Source organism: Stegastes partitus, unplaced genomic scaffold (assembly GCF_000690725.1).
Source record: "Stegastes partitus isolate 25-593 unplaced genomic scaffold, Stegastes_partitus-1.0.2 Scaffold739, whole genome shotgun sequence".
NCBI lineage: Eukaryota > Metazoa > Chordata > Actinopteri > Pomacentridae > Stegastes > Stegastes partitus.
In genome coordinates this window covers 13,098-29,542 of record NW_007578470.1, presented here as the reverse complement: position 1 = coordinate 29,542, position 16,445 = coordinate 13,098, and the positions used below count along the sequence as shown (strand labels likewise).

At 42.8% G+C, this 16,445-nt stretch overlaps 1 protein-coding gene across 3 annotated transcripts in view; it reads left to right on the top strand.

Moving 5' to 3' along the window:
* pde4d (phosphodiesterase 4D, cAMP-specific) overlaps positions 1–14,109 on the top strand; it is a 197,130-nt gene extending 183,021 nt beyond the window's left edge. For all 3 annotated transcript variants that reach the window (XM_008291354.1, XM_008291355.1, XM_008291356.1), the window contains 9 exons: positions 7,299–7,392; positions 7,509–7,684; positions 7,798–7,896; positions 8,017–8,181; positions 8,359–8,458; positions 10,971–11,125; positions 11,218–11,340; positions 11,422–11,604; positions 11,699–14,109. In XM_008291354.1, coding sequence (XP_008289576.1) covers positions 7,299–7,392; positions 7,509–7,684; positions 7,798–7,896; positions 8,017–8,181; positions 8,359–8,458; positions 10,971–11,125; positions 11,218–11,340; positions 11,422–11,604; positions 11,699–12,220 — 1,617 coding nt within the window. In that variant the 3' untranslated portion in view covers positions 12,221–14,109. The remainder of the gene's footprint in view (positions 1–7,298; positions 7,393–7,508; positions 7,685–7,797; positions 7,897–8,016; positions 8,182–8,358; positions 8,459–10,970; positions 11,126–11,217; positions 11,341–11,421; positions 11,605–11,698) is intronic.
* Positions 14,110–16,445: the final 2,336 nt, after the last annotated feature.

Below are 16,445 nucleotides of genomic sequence, written 5' to 3'. Positions count from 1 at the left end.
CACCCTTTGTGTGGGTGTAAGTGTTTCTGGAATCAGCAGCTGGTCTTCCTCTGGCTCTGCTTTAGGAACAGTGTGTGCTAGTCAAGTTTGATCAGCATGCCTCTTCAAGGTGTGAGCTGTTTCTGAGGTAACTTTGGAGAACAAAGGATTGGAGATGGGATGTCTGACGTAGACCTGAAAGAGTACGTTTTAGTGGTGGCAAGACCTCTCGTAGGACCTCTCTCTGTTATGGTTGTGTCGTTGTCTGATCTGGTGATCCTTGGCTCTGGCATCAGGCTGGTAACTGGTTCGATGTTGCTCTGTATCCGTGTTACGCCATCATTTTATGAGTCGTGTCACACATGGAGTGATGCTGATTATGAATCTAGATTGTTTTGCATCAGAGGTGTCTTTTTTTAAGTTCACAAAATTTTCTTTAAAGGTGCTTTCTTTGCAAACGGATTTTAATGGTGGTCAAAGGTGGTACCCCCCATGCGGAGAATATCATTGTCTCAGATTTAGTAATAGTTTAGTTTTGTGAAACATGGTCCATTTTCGGGGCTGCAAGGTGGCTCGGTGGTTAGCACTGTTGCCACCTAGCAAGAAGGTCGCCGGTTTGCGTCCCGTTGAGGACATCCAGGATCTTTCTGCGTGGAGTTTGCATGTTCTCCCCGTGCAGTGTGGGTTCTCTCCGGGTTCTCCAGCTTCCTCCCACAAGGTCCAAAAACATGTTGAGGTTAATTGGTGATTCTAAATTGTCCGCAGGTGTGAATGTGAGTGTGCTTGGTTGTCCTTCTCTAAGTGTAGCCCTGTGATAGACTGGTGACCTGTCCAGGGTGTCCCCTACCTTCACACTGAGTCAGCTGGGATAGACTCCAGCCCCCCATGACCCTAGTGAGGATTAAGTGGTGTATAGATAATGGATGGATGGATGGTCCATTTTCAAATTGGAGTATTTTCTCACATTCCAGAAAGAGTTTGTCTATTGTAGCATTTTGATAATGTAATTAGACATGTAGGGTAACATCTATGTTTTTAAAGCTGCAGTAGGCAGATATCCGGAAAAAAAACAAAAAAAACACCAGATTTCTTTCTTCTCTGTTTTATGCACACACAAAAAAAAGTGCAAAAACTCACGAGTAATAACGTGTGACTTCACTGGGGATTCAGACATGACGGTCCTATATTTAGCCCTTTGCACCACCATGTCCTTTTAACACTGTGAGCTTTGTTGGTATTTATGTTCCCTCACCTCATCTAAATGGAAAGTCCCGTGATGGTGCTAGGTACAGGCGCTGATGTCATGTTTCATCTCAGACCATTCAAATTACAATGTACAGAAAGGTTACCATGGATTTTTTTTTGGCCCAGTGATGCCGTAACAATCCTGTCAACCCCAGCTTTGGGTTCCTTTGTGGATCCTTGATCGAAGGATCTTTTTGTTTTTCGTGGTTGCAGCAGGTTAACTGTAGGTGGCAGTGTTTTTACACTTACCACATGTCCAGTGCAACCATTTCAGGCTTTGATTTTCCCTTTTACATGCACAATAACTGGTAACTTTTGCAATTTTCCAACATTTGTTGATGCTATGGATTCAATTTGGGTTCAGTTTAGTTTCACAAATTCTTAAGGACACTCTCAAGATCTTGAGATGACATGTTTTTTTGCAGTTCTCTAACAATCAGGACACAAATCCTGCTCTCTTTAATTAGTATTTTTCTGCCATATACCTGACAGGGTCAACAGGAGAATAATAGGCTATAGCACCTCGGCTGGCTGCAAGAATGCTTTTGATATTTGACCTATTTCCAGAAAATGTGTCTCAGCTGCTCATCGTAATGGAGAGCTACAGGTTCATCAGATTAGTTACACTTGTTCAGCAGCATCACAAAACTGTATGACTTGATCTAGCACACATCTAACAGGCCTCCATCATGTTGTTCACCTTTTCTGAATGATGGGCAACATCCCAGCATTCAATCCATAATCATACTGGTGCACTTTGTTGTTTTGAGTCCAAACTCTGCCGGTCTTATCATATTAATTATTCACTCAGACATCATCTAGATAAACTTCCACATGTCTTATAAACTGTTGGAATAGCAGTAGTCCATAAACAAGGCACTTCATAAGTCCATGCAGATGTTGCAACTCAGATTTTGTGCTCAGGTTTTGAGTATGCTATTTAGGTTTAGTATATATTTCTATGTATTACTGTTTCCTCAAAGCCAAGAGATCTTTTAACGGGCTCATCTTTCTTTATCTAAATTGCTAGCATGCCGGTCAAAGTCATTCTTCAGTAGCTGAATTAGTTTATGGTACATTTTACTGTTATTTTTAGTGATGAACAATCATTCTGCTAGAAAATTGAAATCACACTTTCTAACAATGGTTGTAGCAAGCAGCGGTTTAGAACATACATTATACAAAGAGTCTGATAGATATTTTCCTTCAAACCATTCAGCCCTGACATATATATAGCGCTGATGTCTCACCCTTTACCTTTATTGTTCGGCTATTTAAAGCCTTCCTATGTATAGATTTCCATCTCAACGTCTTGTGCAGCTCATGAATGGGCAGCGGAGTTGTTTCTCACAGTCAGCAGTGCAGTCATTGAAAGCGGTAGCAGCTCCTGCTCTCCCTCCGTTCTGCAGAGAGGGGGCGTCTGCCGCGAGAATGAATGTGGAATGTGAGAACAGAAACAAATGCAGCAGAGACCTGGAGGTGTTGTGGTCTATATACAGCAGGGAATGGATATTTTTGGTCACTCCGCCAAAGAACAAATTACACACAAGTCACAGCTAAGCCATGGTGTGACACTTTCCAATTTTTACCCAATAGTTTGTGTTCACACCTCTTGACTAAGCCATCGCTGTGTGTGTGTGTGTGTGTGTGACAGTGAGTGGGAGTGTGTGTGGTTAGGGGGGGTTTCTGTGTGCGTTTGTGTATGCTCCAGCTGGGAGTAAACTGTGTGTGTGTGTGTGTGTGTGTTGGTGTGTGTGGTGGGCCTGTGCTGGCCTGCTTTGGCTTTGAGTCAATCAAAGCTGCTGGATCTCAGTTAGCCGGTGGTCTCATCTGCTCCAGCGTAGCTGTAAATTACTCACAGTGCCAGGCTGGCTGTAGAGGTGGGGTGTAAAGTAAGCAGAGACAGGTTTGGTCCCTTTTCAATCCGTGGAACCACTGGACCAGCACACAAACTCAACTCATGCATGCACACGTATGTTTACACGCCAAGAAAACAACAAAGCAGAGACCTCCTTGCTTGTCAATGAATCATTGATGAGTTCAGAGACTGTACAAGTTGTGTGTGATCAAGATTCAATATTATACATATACATACATATATATAAAAATACCAGATTACTAGCAAAAGGACAAAAAATATGAGACAGATCTGCTCGTTTGCTTGAGAATTCAGGTACAATGAGGTTAAAATATGGGGCAAAAAAGCACTAATCACATTTTAATAAGCTGCCCTGTCATAATTAATATCACTCTGATGAATCAGTGTGTTTCTGTGACGTCCTGTTCAGACTGCAGAGGAACAGTTCATCCTAAAGCTGATGTCTGAGCCTGTCAGTTGCTGAATTTGTAGTTTGATGCAGACAGAAGACATGTTTTTCTGTAAATACACTAGTTTTCTGTCGCGTCCTTGGTGTTTAATTAAGCTTTGTTTTGGTATAGAATTAAAAGCATCCTTTTTCGACCATAGATGGATTTTTAGGTTAGTATTTGTACCTGGAAGGTTATTTTCTAATTTGTAACCTTCTTTATTAAATCATCATAAAGCATTTAAACCCAGTGTAATATGTTTTACTAGCATTCATTATTTTAAATTTTATTCTACATCATTGCATTCTGTATTTCTAAATTATGCAGACATCCACATTGTAATCATCACCTCACAGTATTTATTTCAAAGTGTAACGTCAAAGCTTCCAAACTTCCTCAAATCACTATAATTTTTAAAAAACTTTCTTTACTGTCGCAGATATAATTCAATGAAATATTCTTTTTGCACCATTACCTAAACTTATCTTTAGCATTTCTCAAAATAAGCCCAAATTCTCAAATGTTAAATGTCGTCTAAACTATATTTCCTAAATAAAATGGTCTCAAACTGCTAAAGTTAAGAATAAGTCAACAATTTAACGACTTTATCTTGAACAAACTGCTCGCGACACATTTCCGCTGTGTCCAAATGTAAAACCTTTTCCCAGCAAGCATTGTAAAAAGTATCAAGGTTCAGTATCCACCTGTACTTGTAATTACCAGAAACAATCTAGTAATTACTTAACCTCAGACGTCTCATATCGTTAATCTCTGCAGGACGGGATTCAGGTGCTCCGCTTCCTTTAATTAGAACGAAGTGCAAACAGCGCTCTGGCAGTCCCCTTGGAGATTTTTAAGCTTTATTATTAGATATGACCCCTTTACTGTACTCAATTATTTAATTATTTTTAATCATTATCTTGTTGGTCACTTGACTTGGCTTTTGCTTTTTGTACTTTAAATCTTTCTCGACAAAGAGATTATCTGATAAAAAGCAAAATTATGATAGAAATGACTGCTGGACATATGAAATACGAGTATTATTTGCTGCCTGCATTTTGTTCCCATCTATTTATAAGGGGACCTTTCATACTATGTTTGATGGGAGGGTGGGAGGGAATCACCCTTTGCTAAGGTTTGATCCTTTCAACTAAAACAGCAACCTCTTGAGCAGTGACACACACACAGCAGCCGGTGTGGACACGGAGCTTTCTGTCCAACCGAGCCCACTTCAGATAACGGTGACGCTCATTCTTTCTCTCGGATTAATGAGGAGTTTTTTTTTATGTATTTACATCATCTCATCAGTGATGTTACTGTGACTCACCTCCCATGAATACTGGGCTGGAGGGTGACCTCAGTTGTTCAGTATTGTTTCATGGCGGATGAGGTAACCTGTGCTTTTACACATTGAACAGAAGGTTATGTCACGTAAACATATTGCGCACACACACACTGCTGAATGCTTTATGAATACATCCTAAACACATACTGTATGCGCTGTACACACACACACATATGTACACACACACAAAAAAAATCACATTCCGCTGCACAGCAAGACTTAAAGGAAAAAGGAAGGGGTAGATTTTTCCACTGACTTCAGCACCAGCCAATCACGCAGCAGGTAGTCTCGGAGCTCGTTCCAATCCAAGCCAATCAGAGGTGATGATGAGCTCACACTCCTTTCAGATCTGGGCCCCGATTGGCTGCTGTTGCGTGACACTACGAGGAAAGCAGTCTGCTCTCTTCACATGGGAGCTTGTGTCATAGAAGAAGCGGGCAGACTGTCAGGCAGACAGTCCTGAAAAAATTTTTTTTTTTTGCTGTCCTGGTGCTTTGGCACAAACCAAGCATCCGCACCATCATCAATTATTCACAGCCACAGCAGCGCATCCCTGTATTTGACTGCATGTGTGTGTGTGTGCGTGCACACCTCGGTGTGTACCACTGTGTGTGGTCACAATATGTTCTCATCGGATCTTTGGGGAGCCACGTTCCGGTCGCTTCTCTCTCTGAATCTGCTTTTCCTCTCGGCTTCCTGGGGCTCGATAATGTGGATATTCTCTGGACGGAAGCGTGAGGCTTCATCCGTGGACTCTGTGCAGCTGATTCACCTGGAACCGAGCTCTGGAGCCTCCTCGGGTTGAGGTGTTTTATTGACGAGAGCTGCGGACTGCTTTTGTTGTACTAGCTGGCTTTCATTAACTGAACTGTGTACCCGGCTATAAAACTGTACCTTTTCTGTTCCTGGATCTGGTTTTGTTGATTTGTCAAAATGCCTGAAGCAAATTATCTGCTGTCTGTGTCCTGGGGATATATAAAGGTAAGATGTGTTGAAATGTTGGTGTAGCTTAATTAAATATTCATGTGATTGCTTCAAATTCATTTCCAGAAAATGGAAGTTGGAGATTTTTTTTTTTGGTCACGTTTATCCAGGTTTATCCTTGAGACAGATTGGGATGCAGGGTTTTATGAACACAAATAGAAAGCATGTACTAAATATAGCTCCTCGCCAACATGTCGGCCGTGGAACAATGCTTCATAGGTGGGACATTTCTGGATCTGTTATGTTGTGTCTGTGGCGATGGTGCTTGCACCCTGGTTAGAAAGGTGTCTGGATGTAATGCACGCAATCACACAAAACATTTTAAATGAATTTGGATTAACAAGACAGACATTTCACCCTGCCTGTAAACTGTAAATATTTGATTGGCAGTCATTCCTCTTAGGTGCAACAGTGAAATCTTTCCTTTTTTTAGGTTCACAAGAGTTTATTTTCTGACATATTAACATTTTTTTTAAGCTACAAATCTAAACATTGCTTTTATTCCTCAATATTTTTTTTTCCAGTGACCTCATCTTGCAATCATTCTGTTTATTTACTGATTATCGTTGCTATAAACGGCTCTACCTGATGTGTATTTATAGCTTTCCTTCCCTCCTGGCTCCTATCACCTGACCAAAGCGCACTACAGATGGCTCTTAGCCTTTTGTGTCTCCTTTTTTTTTTAAAAAGCCGCCCACTGAATGCCGGTGGGTGTTCTTCAATTGGCTTCAATTGTGCAAGTGAGCGCTCTGCCCTTTTGTTATGAACTGTTTTAAGCCATCAATGTTGATTTACATAATAAGTTAATATACATCCGTTATGCGTTGAGGCCAAAGCCAGAATCATTAGACAAGTTGGTTTTTTACACTCTGTTGTGTAACTTCTTTGCAGCCACTTTGGAGAATCCCCAATTTCAATCATCCGCCCCCTCCTAGGTTGATCTTCAGATGAAAAGCTGGAGCTAAATTTGGGTCTGCCACTTCAATTAGGCACAGCAGAGGGGAGGGCAGATGAAAGAAGGGTCAGGAAGAGAGGGGGGGAAAAAAAGAGAGAGACTGGCAGGGTGACAGAGGGAAAACTGAAATTGAAAGAAACTTGGAAATTGGGTTACTGATTACTTCTGTCCGTGTCAGTAGCTCTCTGACCTTGTGTGTGTGTGTGTGTGTGTGTGTGTGTGTGTGTGTGTGTGTGTGTATGTGTGTGTTTGCTTGTGTGACTCACGAAAAGGTGACATTCCTGGGAACAGCTTCTGTGACGAGACTTTCATGACAATTTTGGTGATAATTTATGTGCCTCAAATGTACCTGGAGAATAAATACAGCCAAATGAGTGCAGCTCATGCCTCTGAGTACCAGTTGTAAAAACAAATCATTCTTCTGTCCTGCACTACACACCGTTAAACCCATCACCTGTGTGTGTGTGTGTCTTCCTCTTTCAGTTCAAGAGGATGTTGAATCGGGAGCTGACTCACCTATCAGAGATGAGCCGCTCCGGGAACCAGGTGTCTGAGTTCATCTCCAGCACCTTCCTGGGTGAGTGATGACATAAGAAGATGGTCTCACTGGTTTAGATTTTTTTCTTTTTCCCATAAACGCCATCATGCCTGAGCAGTGAGGATCCTCGTATTCACTATCCATCTGTTCTCCAGACAAGCAACATGAAGTGGAGATGCCATCCCCTCAGACGCAGAAGGAGAAGGAGAAGAAGAACAAGCCCATGTCTCAGATCAGCGGGGTGAAAAAGCTGCAACACTCCTCCAGCCTCACAAACTCCAATATCCCTCGCTTTGGGGTCAAGACCGAGACCGAGGACGAACTTGCTAAGGTGTGTGTCTGGACAAATGGCACCTCAATAGGCTACACAATCAGAACTATGGGCGCACTTCATGTACATAAATGTAAAATTTGTGTCTGACCATGTCTCTGTGTCTTTTTCAGGAATTGGAGCATGTGAATAAATGGGGCCTTAATGTTTTTAAAATCTCAGAATTCTCTGGGAATCGGCCACTGACAGTCATGATGTACACGATATTCCAGGTAGAGAAGCTCGCTTCCTCATCTTGATCCGTCACTCCAAAATAAAAAAACTTGTTGAATCCCAAAATTGTCTTGACCGTAAAAAAAAAAAACTTCTTCCTGTAATTTTCTGATTTGCAGGAGAGAGACTTGTTGAAAACTTTTAAAATTCCACTTGACACCTTTATAACATACCTGATGACCTTAGAAGACCATTACCATGGCGATGTGGCCTACCATAACAACATCCATGCTGCTGACGTCACCCAGTCAACTCACGTGCTGCTATCCACCCCTGCCCTCGAGGTGAGCCGCACGAACACACCTGCACAGACGTAGACACAAACACGCATCAACAATCGACTTCAATCAAACTCAAAGTGCTCCAAGTCTAATCAATGACTCGTACTTGAAAGAATATTTTCGTCCGACTAGTTGCTCCTCTCATCAATGTCCGCCCTTCTTCCTTCTTCTTTCTTCCAGGCCGTGTTCACAGACCTCGAGATCCTAGCTGCCATCTTTGCCAGTGCAATTCATGACGTGGACCATCCTGGAGTCTCGAACCAGTTCCTCATCAACACCAGTGAGTCTAAATACGGCAGCGTCTTAGCAGCTATGTCAGTGGCTCAGCAGTGTCATTCATTAGTGCCTGTTCACAGACTACTCAAACATACGCTCGCAAGCCGTTATCCAGGTGGGAACATGCACACTGTAGCCTCACTAGAACACACACCCATCTGGCATTTTGCATTACAATTAACTTTTCTCATATAAACGATATTTCGTGTATAAACTAGAAGAATATGTACTAATCGTGCAGAACACACGTGCACATGGACATTATGCGCATGCACGACTTCACCAGCACGCTTTGTTCAGTCACGTGTGACGGCTCTGACACGTGACTCCAAGGCAAAGCAGTTCAAAGAGGTGATCGATATTGTCCTCAATGCTGCCCTGTCCGTGTAAAACAACCTAATTCTGGAAAACATCCTCCTAATCATTCAGGATAACATCCTCCTGAAGACTGGCCACACTACTGTTTCATTAGGGGCGGTCCTCCACACTGGGGGCTGTGTCCGGTCTGCTGCTGGGGATGCTGTCCACGGGTCCCTTCAGCCCGACTGGTTGGGGGGCTCCCCACCTCGGTGTGGGGGTCCCCGGGTGCCAGCGCCCTCAGTGGTCATGGTCTGCGACTCCTCCTGGTGTGGACGGCCCCAGTTGGTAGTATTTTGCTGGAGAAGGGGTGTCAAATTCTGGCCCACAGGCCAAATTTGGCCCGCTTTGTAATTATATTTGGCCCACGAGACAATACCAAATGACTACTAGAGCTGCCCCCGGTATTATACTGTACAGCGCATTCACCGTTAATACTACAAATCCCATAATGCCCTGTTGTTGTTTTGGTGCGTCAATCAGGACAGGACCCAGAAACTCCCTCTCCTCTGTGACAGTAGGCATAGCGACTTCACACTACAACTGTCACTGTGCCACTGATGTGTTTTTTATTTATAATTTGATTTTGCATGTCTCCACTATTAAGCTATATACAATGTATGGTAATAAGCGTTGCTTGTTCCATATTCAATGTTAAAGCAAAATTAGTTTCGGTCCATATTAAAAGGTTCATTTGTTCAATGTTGGCCCGCGACTTCGTTCAGGTTTTAAATTTTGGCCCACTGTGTTGTTGAGATTGACACCCCTGTGCTAGAGACTCAGTGCCAGTCAGTGGTGTGTGAGTGTGTGCGTTTGTGTGCGTAGCCATATGTGTGTGTGTGTACATGGAGGGTAGGGGGGACAGGTTTTCTGGTCTTTTTTTCTTTCTTTGATAATGTTTTTAATCCTGTAAAGCACTTTGCGTTGCTATACGTATGAAAAGTGCTGCATAAATAAAGTTTTATTTGATTTGATACATAGGGAAACTCTGACATCTGTGGTAGAAACATAATGTAATATATAGTAAGGCAACCGTAAGAACTGTTTTGGGCCCCTAAATTACAAAAAAAAATCAGAATACATGATATTTTCTCATTTATACTGAGTGGAAACTAGAGCAGCTGCTTGTCTGTGAGTTACTCACCATTGCATTTTCTGCTTCCACCCACTATTACCATTAGGTTGATAATCATAAAATTTTGCTTGCACGTCACTTTCACATTCTATTTTATTATATATGTCCATGAACATAATTCCAATCACCTCCGTTGTAAAGTGGAGGCAGAAACATACAAGATATCCTAAAACCTGGAAGAAGAAAACAAAAACCCAAACCGTTTGCATGACTCAGTACCACCAAGGGTAGTGGTAAAAAGTAGGTGAACGGAGCTTTTAGCCAGCTCACAGGGTTCATGGTGTTGTGTTAGTAACCGTGTCCTCCAGCAAGAGACTAAACCCCTGTTATCTCTTCAACTGAGTCACTCGCTAATGGCTGGAGGTGCCACAAATATCACCTTAATTTGGCAGTTCAGAGGAAAACACAAACAAATAGAGTTTATATCCACTGGGTATCCTTTTAAACAGCCATTTTCCAGACCATTACGAATGTGAATGTTGCGTAAGAGCGCAGCTAATATGGCATCAGGACAGAAAAAGACCCCGCTCGGTCTCATGCACTTAACACACAAAATGTGTAGTGCTTCCCATAAGCCCACGAGGGGAATCCCTGCAGTAACAGGCAGTGTGTGAGTCATCTTCGATAGGAGCCACCGGGGCTGATCTTCTGTCAGACAAAGAGCAACAGAGCAGGATCCCCCCCTTTTTTTTTTTCTCCTCTCTGCTGCTGTGTCCCACTGTGGCCAAGACTAATGCATCTTAATGGGAAATCTAAATGTTGCCAGAGGACGTTCAAATGACCCGCAGTGGGGAAACCTCTCAGCGGAAAACAAGCTTTCTTCTGCTTCCCACTGAGCAGGAAACGCTGCTGCATGTACAGCAACACACAGAACATTTTGACAGATGTTATCAACTCTCATTAACACTTTATTCACTTTTTTGTGCATGTGTTGTCCAAGTTTTTGCCCAAATTTTCCAAAAAAATAAACACACGTAGGCCACAATTCTGCATTTTTTAATGACCAACTGTGTCTCCTCTGCAGATTCAGAGCTAGCGTTGATGTACAATGACTCGTCAGTGTTGGAGAATCACCATCTAGCGGTTGGTTTCAAGCTCCTACAAGAGGAGAACTGTGACATCTTCCAAAACTTGACCAAAAAACAAAGACAATCACTGCGAAAGATGGTCATCGACATCGTAAGTGGAATGCTTAATGTTTGATAAAGCTCTGGTGGAACGCCCCGCATTACACCTACCTGACCGTTTTCTGTCGTTCTTGGTGTTCCAAGGTGCTAGCAACAGACATGTCCAAGCACATGAATCTACTGGCTGATCTGAAAACAATGGTGGAGACCAAGAAGGTGACCAGTTCTGGAGTCTTGCTGCTGGATAACTACTCTGACAGGATACAGGTACGAGTGTAAGATCCAGATCTCTGTCAGTCTGCACTCTGCTGTGGAACATACTTAAACCTTGATACATGTTGTGTTTAGGTTCTCCAGAACATGGTGCACTGTGCAGACCTGAGCAACCCCACCAAGCCTCTGCAGCTGTACCGGCAGTGGACGGATCGCATCATGGAGGAGTTCTTCAGCCAGGGTGACAGAGAAAGGGAGAGGGGCATGGAGATCAGCCCCATGTGTGACAAACACAACGCCTCAGTAGAAAAGAGCCAGGTAACGCACACACAGACCGAAACGAGCTGCACATGCATATCATACAAAGACGCACACTGAACCTCCTGGTTTTTTCCCCTTGTGTATCGCGCAGGTTGGATTCATAGACTATATCGTTCACCCCTTGTGGGAGACGTGGGCTGACCTGGTCCATCCGGACGCCCAGGACATCCTGGACACGCTGGAAGACAACAGAGAGTGGTACCAAAGCACCATCCCCCAAAGTCCCTCCCCTGCGTTGGACGAGCCCGAGGACGGCACTCGGCCCCCGGGAGGGGACAAGTTCCAGTTTGAGCTGACCCTGGAGGAGGACGGGGAGTCGGACACGGAGAAAGACAGCGGCAGCCAGCCAGAGGAGGAGGAAGAGGAGGAGGAGGAGGAAGAGGAGGAAAACAGCTGTACTGACTCTAAAACGCTCTGCACGCAGGACTCTGAATCCACGGAGATTCCTTTGGACGAACAGGTGGGGGAGGACGAAGACGAGGAGGAGGAGGAGGAGGTTGTTGTGGAGGGGGGGGCGCCGTGCTGGTCGCCGTGTTTTGTTGTGGAGGAAGTAGTAGCGGAGGAGGAGGAGGAGGAGGAAGAGGAGGAGAAAGAGAAATCCCCCGACACATAGCAGTTCACGGACAGCATCTGATTAACTGTTCTTCTTAGTAATGACAGATGATTATTTATAGAATATTTTTTGGGTTTTGTGAAATCTGTCTGTGTTTTTATACATCTATGTTTATGGTTCCAAAGCGTGTGCTGCTCTCCACCTTGGCCACTCCTCCCGTCAGCTTCGTTCAGACACGCCCTCACCGGTACTACTTCAAGTTTTTTTGCACTCAGGAAAACTCCTTTCCATTCCCATTTGTACTGAAGTGGTGTGTCTTTATTTCACTTTTACACCTCCCCCTCCCCTCCCCCTTCTTTTACAAGCTTAAGTTTAGGATGTGGACGAGCAGTTCACGGTCTGCTCAGTGCTGTTCATAGGGTTAGATCACACTTCTTTCTGCTTCGTCTCAGCCTTGCCTGACAGTCTGGCGGTGTTTTCTGTGTTTTATTAAGTGCCCATACTCTACAGAGACGGTGTGTTCAAGGAGAATCTCCCTCTCGGTTAGGTCGTAACCTCCCCCGCTACGAATTAGGAGGCGTTCCGCCGAAGGTTTCCGCCGAAAAACCCGACGGGACGCCGCAGAGACGAAAGCTGCAGCACACTGGGGGAGCTTCTGGAGACACATTTCTGGCGTGGAAGTCTTCCTTGAAAAACCTGACTGACACAAAGCTCAAATCTAAACAGCCATGACGCTGTCCTAGACCTCTTTAATTTTTGTATCGTACTGTATGTAAGATTCAGATATTTTCTAGAATTTACTTTTGCAAACCTAGGCTTTGTTTTGTTAGAAAAGACGAGAGAACTTTTGGAAACGGGGGGAGAAATGTGTCACATGTATACAGTGTTCTGAAGGGGGGTATCTTTACAGCTGGACTAGGAGTGTTTTGAGCTGTTTGCACTTGCTCCAATAGCATTTACAAGTTATACTACTTATTCCCATGCCACTATACTCATATTTGGTTGGTCCTGTGAGTTGAAATTTGGAATTTATTCCTCTTGTTTTTTTTTTTTTTTTTTTTGGTTTTTTCCGTTGGGGGGGAGGCGGGACCCGGCGGCTTCCTTTTCCTTGGAACCCGTCACGACGTGGATGAAGCCTTTAAATTTTTATTATTGTTGCCTGCAGTTCTTTTGAACACATCCTGAGACAATGCAATGCTTTGTAGTTGATACAACAAGCACCTTTTTTTAGAAGCTTGATTAGTAGTGCTCCAAGTATACAGAAATAGTAATGGTGTTACAAATTACAAGGGTGATTTTCTACCAATGTTATGAAAGCGTTTTGTTTTCTATTTTTCTTGCCCATTTTATTTGATGTACACATCACTCAACAACAGCTACGCGCATGCTTGTCTTCAGCCATCTCATTTTCTGTTATAGGAGTTTATTTTTCCATCGTTTGATTTGCCATCGCACAGCAAAATCCAGTCTTTGTTTCTGACAAGACAATCAGCTCCGTAGTCATCAGATAAGACTATCCTCTAGGTAGACACTCTAATGCACTGATATATTCATATATCATCACTTTAATATGTTTTAAACTCGCCAAAACACTCACTCCTGCACACACAGGCTTGAACATTGTTGTGCTACACCTCGGCCAAGAGTTTCTTCCTTTTTTTTTTTCCACATTTCTATCACTTCTCACCTGATGCTATTATTTATTGGTATATTTTTTTTCTATTTGTTGAGTTTTTTTTTGCGGTATAAAGGTGGTACAGTTAATATTTCACTGTAGCATAGACCACAGTACAGGCTTGCCAGTTACCCCGAATATATTTTCTCCCCCTCCTGTGTACATAAAATATAAAAGAACACCTGTAAGAAAAAAAAAGAAAAAAAAAAATCCCGACTTGAAATACTGCACACTGCTTTTCTAAAGAGTGCTTGTTTGAATTATTTGTCATTTTCAAAAAAAACTTTTAATTTCATTTTGTGCCAATATTTTATTTTAATTTTTTTTTTTTTTTTCATCCTCACCCAATGCCCTTACCTGTAATAAAAAAAAAAATTCTGGTTTTATCGCTGTTTACAAACATATATTTATTGTGCTGTATATAATATATAATTAATAATGTTATTACTATCATAATGCAGTTTGCTGTAAATGGTTGATTCTTATCATCCCTTTTGGTGATGGCGTGGCTGTATTATGTACCTCTTGTTGAGAGAATGTTTATTACACTTGAGCTTCGGTGTAAAAATGATCCATCGACATGTCGCTTATATCTGAGAACTAGCTCAGTGAAGAGAGGGGAGGGGGGGGGAAAGCCAAATTGTTTTTTAAAAAAGAAACTGTTCCTTGGCCCATGGGCTGTGCCTTAAATCCAACACATCATTTACTTTAGCCTTTTATTTTTTTTTAATTCTCTAGTTCTCTTTTGCTGCATTGGTGAATCTTTTGGCTTGGGTTGGCCTGATCTCTTGTTGAGAATCCAAAAAAAATAACAAAAAAAAAAAGTTGCCTTTTAAACTTTCACAGCCAAACACAATTTGCTGTATCACAAATATGGCACAGGGTAAGAAAACGTGTTTTGAGGTTTGTAGAGATTCAGGTCAACCACAAGTTTTTTAGATTTATTACACGAGTGATGTGTGGCCTATAGCCGGATGTCCAAGAGTCGCATTTGCTGTAGGCCTGGTCTGAACAACTCGCACTTTCTTTTACGCTCTGCCACTACACTCAAAAGATGCGACGCAGCCCCTGTCGGACGCAAACGATCCGGGAGTAACTTTCCCCACCCCGAGTCCGCGTGGAGTTACTTGCTGCGTCGTCTGCGTCCGTCCGGTTGCGCCGCAGCTACAAACACTGAATGGGGCGCAACAGGAGTGCGCAGTTGGTGCTGGACTACGGCCCTACGAAGCACAGAGGCTTTGAGACACATCTGCATGTTCAGCCACTGCTGCATTAATTATGGCTGGAACACTGACAGTGTGTTGCTTATCTATGCTCGGCCCACACTTCCACTCACATTACTTGCAATATTCAAAACCACTGACATCTTTCTGCCTGGACAGGAGAAGGGTTTCGTATGTTTCTGTAGTGAAGGGAGGGTCGGGGAGGGGTGGGGATGCGGGGTTACGGGACGACTGCATCATTGTCCTGAAACAGGGACTCTTATTTTGACACACATACTGTAGATTCTAAACAGCCCTGGACCAATGGAAATAGTGGGTTCTTTTCTCATTATGTGTTCTATTTTTTTATGGTATGAACGGAAAAACACAAACTGTAATTTAAAAAAAGGAGAAAAAGAAAAAAAAAAAAAAAAGGTCTCGAGGACAATTATTTTTTGGGTTATGTCTTTAGAATGCCAACTTGTCTGGACGTTTCACAGGACAATTAAAATGTTATTTTAATGGATTCCTTGTTAATTGCAGTCTATTGGATAGCACTGTAGATCATACAACTTTATGTAAAAAACGGATAAAAAGAATGAAAAAAGTTTTTATATGCAATGGATTAAATAAAAGCATGGGTTGATTCTGCCTACTCGCTGCTCTCATGTGTTCATTCTGGGGGTCGTTATGCAATCAAGTGTGGAACTGATGCACCGCGTCTTTGTTTTACTGACAAAAGTGATGACGTTGTGAGAGGAGAGAATAACCCTGAATGCAGCTTCTATATTTGGGATTTTAGTTATTCCCCACTGACTGCTGTGTAAGTCCAAGTCATGTCTCAGAACTAAATTAGTTGATGTAGTTTTACTTTGTTTTGTCTGAATCTTGTTCCTCCAACAAAGACATAGTTTTTGTATTTTATTTGTATATTTTAGTATCTTCTAGCAATTATGTTTGCAAGGATTGCTTAGAAAGACTTTGGTTAATTGACATTTGAGTGATGTGACTCGGGCTGCAAGGTGGTTCGGTGGTTAGCATCGTTGCCTCGCAGCAAAAAGGTCGCCGGTTCGGTGAGGACACCCGGGATCTTTCTGCGTGGACTTTGCATGTTCCCCCCATGTAGCGTGGGTTCTCTCCAAGTTCTCCAGTTTCCTCCCACACAGTCCAAAAACATTCATCCATTATCTATATACCGCTTAATCCTCACTGGGGTCATGGGGGGCTGGAGTCTATCCCAGCTGTTTTTTTGTCAAAAAAGGTCACGTTTCAGAATGTCCTGAAAACCTGTCAAGATGTAGTATATAGTGGGAAAAATGTCCTGAATGTGTTTAAAGACAGCTTAGGAAGGTACTTCCTGAAAAAAAGCACATTATGTATTTGGGCCTCAATAAAAAAAAATAATCTC